Below are 7,735 nucleotides of genomic sequence, written 5' to 3'. Positions count from 1 at the left end.
TTCAAAATTTACGGAAAAATTATACGACGCATTCGAAATATGAGACAGTACTCGCTAGATCAAGATCTCTGGCACTACTGCTTTTAAAAAAGCAATACCGCTATGTAGGTAAGTGCTGTGGCGCATACGCCCTGTATTTAATGAGGTCCTCAAAACACGAGACTAATTATTTCACTGCTTCGTTCATATTTGCACGCAAAAAGAAAAGTTCATAATACTTTTAAATGTCAAATTCATGAATCGTTTAGACCATCAATTAAGATAAAAATAATAAAAAAATTTTTATATTTTTCTCAAAATAAAGTAACAAACTGTATTCTATTACGTTCTATTATAGCACTTTTGGTTTGTACTTAATGAAGTATTTAATACTATATAGTAAACTTTTTATCTTCAACAGATTATAACGAACTCGACAGCTTTTTTAAAATTTCAAATTAATTTTTATGGTGCTTCATGGATGTCGCTCACTATACAAGTGATATCTAGATAATAAGGAATCTACAGATAAATTTCCTCTCAACAACGCGTTCCTAACCTTAGTAACAACGTTATACACAATATTGATACACGCAATGATGTTTTGAAAGTGTAAGAATATTACAGTATTATTATAAAAGTACAAATACATGGTTTACTGTGCAATTCTAAATATCCTTTGAATAAGGCTAAACTTCTGCAAAAATTAATTGTAAATAATGATACGATCGCCGATTATCCTTGGTGTGAAAACATTAACTGTACGAAATTTAAATGCTTATGACCATTTAATAATTAATGGACCGTGCATCCAAAGTGTACGATGGAAGAGAAAGCCAATTTGGTTACCAACAGCAAAATCTAAAGTATTTAGAGTACCAAAAAGACCGGAAATACCTGTAGTAGAATACGAAGAACTTAAACGTTTGCATCATAATTACAAAACATTAATGAAATCCTTAAAGTATGTCATTATTTTTATTATTAATAACATTGTTATCTGAACATAGTATAACATAAATCATTGACAGTACAACATGATATAACATGTCTTTGTTTCAGAAACTTTTTCATTGAAAAGGAACAGAAAAAAACCGAATGCTTGGAAGAAAATGTTGTAAAAATCAATGTAGAAAATGATTTTAAGATGTGTAACTATATAAATGATATATGGAATAACCAAGTAGCTGCAATGAGGGAAAGAAGGTTAGCTAAAGAAAGAGAAGATCGTGTAAAAGAAATTAATATAAAATTAAAAGAAAAAGCAATAAGAGATTTGAGTATTCAAGAGAGAGTAGATGCCGAAATTAGGAAAGCAAAAGAGGAGGCCCCAACATTTATTACACGTGACACCATAGATGAAGCTATACGAAATGCATTGGAAAATGTTGTAAATCATAATGTTGCAATTGATAGTAATGGTAATATATATGATAAGCCTATGGAAGTTGCATCATCTACAGCAAAAAGCTAAAATAGATACATTGTACAATAAGTTACTTGTATATTAAACAATAGTTTCCTTAATAAATATAGATCTTCTGCAAGTACATTTGGTATATTCACTTTGTTGTTATTAAATCAAAATCGATACATTTTTCTAATTCACAGAATATGTTTATTGAAAATGATCATGTATAATGTAATGTATTTATAATATACAATAACAAAAAATTTGTAAACACATCCATTCAAGTTCTGTAAGCATATGTGCTTTACAATATGATGTACAGGCACTGCATTAACTATCTCTGATTTCATAGCCTGTTTCCCCATATGTTGCAATTTATACTTAGCACATACGTGCACAAATCTTTTTTTTTCTTTCTGACAATCTAATAATGTATTATCGTCGTACAGTTTTACGCAAAAATGTTTCACGAGCAGAAATCATTGTACAATAATATAATTTACCTGCACGACGATAATCACAGATATTAATTTGTAATTCGTATGATGCTTATTTTTGTAGTATTCACTGAAATATCGTGACTTCAACACCATGAAAATCTACACCTGAATGAGATTGTGTTTGAACATATGGTTTAAAATGTTTATATGCGATTCTACTTGCATTATGTATTGCGACGTATTTGTTAAGAATAATTACTTTTACATTTCATACATATTTGTAACATATCATGGTGTAATCGTATCATCGAAATATCTTTGGTTTAAACATACACAACTTGTTTAAAAGAAACAAACAATGACAATTAGATCGCCGCTTTTCAACTAAATTTCAAGATATATGCGTAAATGTATATTACGAAAACGATTCGTGTTTAAGTTGAGCTGTAACGCCTAGTAAAGAAAAATCTATTAATCCATTATTTCTCAATCATTTCAAATCACGAATAGCAATGATAAATGTATAATTCTATTCTGATATTTGTTGTACATGCTTGTGTATATGCTCCTAAAGTTTAAGAACAAGCTTTGAGTTTCAAAATCTGTAATTAATTAACAACGAAGCCTTGTATTAAAATACATCGCTACATTTAAAATGGAAGTAAAATCAATATCAATAAATAGCCACAGAAAAGTGATCCATAAAAGATCGAATAAACGTAACAAGTTTTCTCGATTCGATTTCAACGTTATTTATAAAACATTAAACGATAAAATTAGGTATAAAATAAACGATATATGCGTAGGCTTCGTCATTGATTGTGACATGAAGCAAATTGGTAAAGTTCTTAAATAGCAAGTTATACTGTATATACTACCCTGATAAAAAGTGAAAAAAGAAAGCAGTAATAAGTATAGTATCCATTATTAAATTACCGTTGTCATTTTGCAATTGTAAACATAAGTTACATAGGCATTTTATTTACGTTTACAACTATCAGCTATGGTATCTTTGACATGAGACAGGGCTATTGCACTTCTGATACCAGTTCTAATATATGTACGAAACTATTTTTCGGAGGCATCGTTAAAACATCATATGAACACGTTTGCAGAATATCTTCCGTTGCAAAGTATCTGAGCTTTGGGATTGTATTTCACATACCAATTCTCTCGTTATCTCGTTACTCTATTCGAGAATGCTACAATTGGTTTCGAACGCATTCATTTTTACAATCCACCTTATGTTTTCTCGCATAGATTTCATTCAGCTTAATTTAGATGTACAAATCTTTTTTTCTGGATCTTGTAAAATCTATGGGTATAGGACGTACTGAAGCACCACAATTTAAACATGTGTTGCATCCGCATTTTATGAGCTTGGTAAAAATATAGGATTTATAAAAATTCTTAATCCTGTTTGTTATTTTGTGTATGGTATATATGAAAATGATGGCACATGTGTTTCTAAAGCGAACTTGGCGGTAAGTATGCTTAAACACGATTTTTTTTTTTTTTTTTATTTATTTGAGCTCCGTATTATCCTTGGTATAGACGAAAAAAAAAAAATGATGGAAATAATGTTTCGTGTATTTTTCTTTTTTTCCCCCCCGTTAAAATACAGACTTTGTAAAAATTTAGTCAATAACATTACTCTTCACTTCGTCATTCATTAACAAATGCACATCCTTTTGTTACTTCTACTATACAACTCTTTTTTTTCCTTTTGTCTTCTTTTCTCCCTTTCTTTAAATGTGTCTTTTTAATGATGTTAATAGACTACCTCTTTTCAACCTTGGCTTTATCACACAAGGTAATATGTAACCTCACATAATAAGAATAAAACATCTCACAATAACTCAATACTTGCTTAATCAAGAACTCATTCTTTTCTTGTAATACAACGCGCATACACATGCTTATATATACAAAATTCAACTGGCGTTCGTATCACTGAGACTGATCTTGATTAAGTATAATATAAAAAATGTAAGGACAACATGAACACAAACAGCTAAATAATCTCTACTCAATTACAACAAAGAAGCAAAAATTCAGAATACTGTAATGTGCATCAATTAATAAAAACAAGCAGTTAACTTTTTTTTCTCTTTGCCTAGAATAAATGAAGAAAAGATAATGTCAGTATGCATACATATACATATGCACTCATATATGTATATAGTACGAATATAGAATAATAAAATGGTTGGTAAACAGTAAGTATAATTATTCAACAAGTACTACATGGTAATAGTAGTAACATTGGTGGTTGATTAGAAGGGAGACAATTAAATAAAAGTTTACATCAAAAACATGATCAGTTCTTGTTCGATTTTTTTTTTTTTTTCGAGCAAGATCGTACCAAGTTTTAAATGTTCTCATTTTGTCTCATCACCAACAACTATGCTAATAATTATAATAATACTAACTATAGAATAAATTCATGTCCTTATAGGGAAAGTAATGGTAAAAAAGAGGAGACATGAAACATCATTATAAACCAAACACTGCAGGTATTTACGTAGTGATACTTTTTGGTTGTGAAGTATAAAACAGATGACAATATAGAAGGTCCTTCTAACAGCATAGTATCAAACTACTGCCAGTACAACTGATACAGGTGTAATAAAAATATGCCTTCCTAACGCAATACATACTTTTCACAATATTCAATTGCTCCCATTAATGTTTCTCTATGCAAACATCTTTCATTAAATTTCTTCCTGATTATATGCTACTGCTTCTTTCATACTACAGAGTTATATGTAGAATGTCTTATGTAATATTTATCGTAGTAATTTCTACACGCTAAAGCTGTTATCCGACAGTACTTTGAAACGTATTGCACTCTTAGAAAACCTTCCCACTGTGCACATATATATTCATTCTTTTACCATCGTTATAATTCGACATAAACACTGAGATTAAAACATGTCATCGCTTCTTTTTTTTTCTTTTTTTTCTTTTTTCTTTTAAGTAGGATGTACGTCAGTTAAGCTATCTTACAAAGCTAATCTCAAAAAACGAGATTATGACTATTCATGTTTCCGAAAGTATCACGTTTTACCCACGCATTTTGCTGAGCTCACCAGGCCATGCCATGGAAAATGTATTTTTTTCCCCTTAAATCAAACAACGACTGCCTATTAAAATACAAGGCTTTTATCCTACCTTTGCTTTTTTTTTCTTGTAGATGCAGCACTTCTTTCTTCTCAAAAAATAATTTTTCATAAAGAAAAATAACATCTCCTTTGCAAAACGTTTGTACGTTGACGGTAATGCAAGGCCGTGGCACACATCTCATTCTACGCGGTAAATCATGTGTGTAAAATATATAAAAAATGTGAATAAAAATCTGGAGTAACGCGTTTCTATGTTTTCTTCTGGATTTAAAGTTCGCACTGTTTCCATTCGAATCAACGTGTTTTGTTGATTTTTTTTTTTTCGAAATCTTTAACAATACTACACAGTATTATATCCGTATGCATTTTATACATTTTGCACACCTGATGCAGAGTTTGCAGCAATGTGATGTCTTTTTTTGTAACATAGTGTTGCGAGCATCGTATATAATCTTGTGGCCTGTTAGTGCTCGCTCCGGAATCAAGAAGATGGTCGGTCTAAAAAATATATGTAGTTCCTTCTCTTTCTGTTGAAGGCCTTTTTGAAGGGTGAGGACGTGAAAATAGCGTGAAGAACCTGGAAAGATGTTTCTTTAGGTTCAAGCGCCTTGCTCAGGGTTTTTATGTGGTTTCCCCTGAGACTGAAGATGAATATCGAGTCGAGAGGTGTCTGAAAAAGCCACGCAGGTTTGTTCTGTTTTATACCACTTTTTCACACAGGAGAGTCGGCTTTGCCCGGAAGTGAATGTTTTCGAATTAATTCTTAGGGTATGGGGGATACACTGAATATCTGAGTGAAATCATGAAAGGATCAAGCTCACGAGTGTATTTAGCTAGTACGTTGCTAGAAAAAGGACATCGTAGTTTGGAGGGAGGATTGACCAACATGCCTAGCAACTTACGATTAACTTAACGCATTAATTTATCGATCCAAGGCAAGTGTAGAATCCTTCCCAATGAGGAAGTATTAATCACCATTAATAATCGACGAGCTTATTAGATGATGGGCACACGTTGAGGGACTATATTGTAGTATCGGGGCCTCCATACCCAAATAGGAAACCGACAATCTGGGAGAATAGGGAGGAAAAAGGTTGGCGTCTTAACGATCCCAGCGTACGCGTTATCACGATGGATGAAAACGATAGTCCCGGATATCTGGGACGGGATATGTGGATGTTGTCATTATTGACTTACCAGCTTGCGTGGGTTATTGACACATTTGCAAGCCAGGATGTAGCGGAGAAGACGAAGCGCGAGCTGTTTGTTAGAACGACAGGATTGGTGGACGTTAACGATATAGCGCACCGTTTCATATTTGTGGTACCAACGAAGGCGGCGACCCGAATCACGATAGGAGGGGACATACCCGAATACAACATCAACGGTGACATAGAAAATATGCTGGAAGAGCTCTTACCAGCGAAAATTTATTACGTGAGGCTTACTCTAACTATACGCAAAGTTTTTGGCCAAAGGGAACCAACTGGTTGGAGATCAATAGTCTAAGCATTGAGGCGACCATGCGCTGGCACGTCCTAATAGAACGGTGGACGTTCAATACGTGTAGCCTGTTTGGCCAGGGGGAAGATGACCCTCAGTTGGAGCTTGGACTTATGCGGTTGGACCTTCAGGCAAAAGACTGGGGGTTAACATACGAGACTCACCTACGCTACGACGAGGCACCGGAGATATCCTGGATTGTGGACTACTCTATGGGCGGAATATTGACCAGGGAGATGGGCTGGGCAGATCGCGGCAGTCCAGTCCCCACAGTCGACAAGTGGGGGGGGATCAGGATCAAAGACTATGCACGTGAGGTCATGAAAACCCTGGTGATACCAAAGGGTATGGGGATCACTAAGACCGCGGTACTCTACTCTGACTGCACAATACTGTTCAGGGGCTCATCTGATGAGCCTGTTACTGGTATCCCCAGCAACACTACCTGGGTAGAGAGGTAGGTTTAGACCTAGAAGACATACCGAGGATACAACCGTCGGGAAACATCAAGGAAGGAGAAGCAGCGCCCGCCTCTCTCTCGGACAAAAAAATCCAAGAGCTGGAGCGACTATTAGAGGAAGAGCCAGGAAAGCTGCACAGATACACCTCTTTAACTATGAAAACCAGCCGGCGGTTGGAAACAGGCGGAAGAGCACTTTCACGTAATGCAAAAATCAGAAGGAGGAAAAATAAGACCAGTTGTGAAGACAGGTAACGAAATAAATAGGAAGATGAACTTACTTTCGACTTACCTGGAGGCGGGCTTGAGAGGGAGTTGTTGGCGTAGTGGGCAAAGGCTCGCTCGGCCTACCAGCCTGAGGTCGCGGGTTCGATTCTGGGTCCCTCAAAATTTTTCCGTCGGTTGCTATAATTTTGAAAGGCATCCAAGTTGATATGAAGAAAGCTTTACAACAGATAGATCGATGGCATCGGTCAGTAAGAACCGACCGTTTTCTTGATTCCGGAGAGAGCACCAGTAGGCTGTGAGATTATATACGGTGCTCGCAACAATATGTATTTTTCGAAATTAAATAGAATTATTCAATTCCCCGTGGACCGTCTATTGGCATAGTATGTAGAACTTCGTCTAATAATTGAAGGGCTCTATGTAAGTGCACCTGTGTCAAACATATAAATTTATCGCTCTATAATTCTCAAAATAATCCACGATTAATGTAAAAAAAGAATATACATATACCTCTATCCAGCATGGAGTTTCTTTTATACTTTGTCGAGGATAATCCGGACCCCAACCTTTTACAAAACTTAAACGCAAA

At 34.7% G+C, this 7,735-nt stretch overlaps 2 protein-coding genes across 2 annotated transcripts in view; one reads left to right on the top strand and one right to left on the bottom strand.

The window, feature by feature from the left end:
• Positions 1–645: 645 nt before the first annotated feature.
• Positions 646–1,453, top strand: LOC108573816 (probable 28S ribosomal protein S26, mitochondrial). Its single transcript, XM_017936293.1, has 2 exons — positions 646–943; positions 1,042–1,453. The coding sequence occupies exons 1-2, from the start codon at positions 699–701 to the stop codon at positions 1,451–1,453; spliced, it is 657 nt and encodes a 218-aa protein (XP_017791782.1). The 5' UTR covers positions 646–698.
• A 3,939-nt stretch (positions 1,454–5,392) lies between these two features.
• Positions 5,393–7,735, bottom strand: part of LOC108573841 (mothers against decapentaplegic homolog 4) — a 5,819-nt gene continuing 3,476 nt past the window's right edge. The window contains 3 exon segments of the mRNA XM_017936318.1: positions 5,393–5,625; positions 7,211–7,576; positions 7,657–7,735. Coding sequence (XP_017791807.1) covers positions 7,496–7,576; positions 7,657–7,735 — 160 coding nt within the window. The 3' untranslated portion in view covers positions 5,393–5,625; positions 7,211–7,495.

The sequence above is a fragment of the Habropoda laboriosa genome, unplaced genomic scaffold, assembly GCF_001263275.1.
Source record: "Habropoda laboriosa isolate 0110345459 unplaced genomic scaffold, ASM126327v1 scaffold111, whole genome shotgun sequence".
Lineage (NCBI taxonomy): Eukaryota > Metazoa > Arthropoda > Insecta > Hymenoptera > Apidae > Habropoda > Habropoda laboriosa.
This window is presented reverse-complemented; position numbering and strand designations above follow the sequence as displayed.

What these genes read in the sequence shown, in the direction of transcription:
- LOC108573816 (XM_017936293.1), top strand. Translation starts at nt 699, where the DNA reads ATGATACGATCGCCGATTATCCTTGGTGTGAAAACATTAACTGTACGA. An exon ending in ACATTAATGAAATCCTTAAA is followed by an intron (nt 944 to 1,041) that starts GTATGTCATTAT and finishes TCTTTGTTTCAG; the next exon opens with AAACTTTTTCATTGAAAAGG.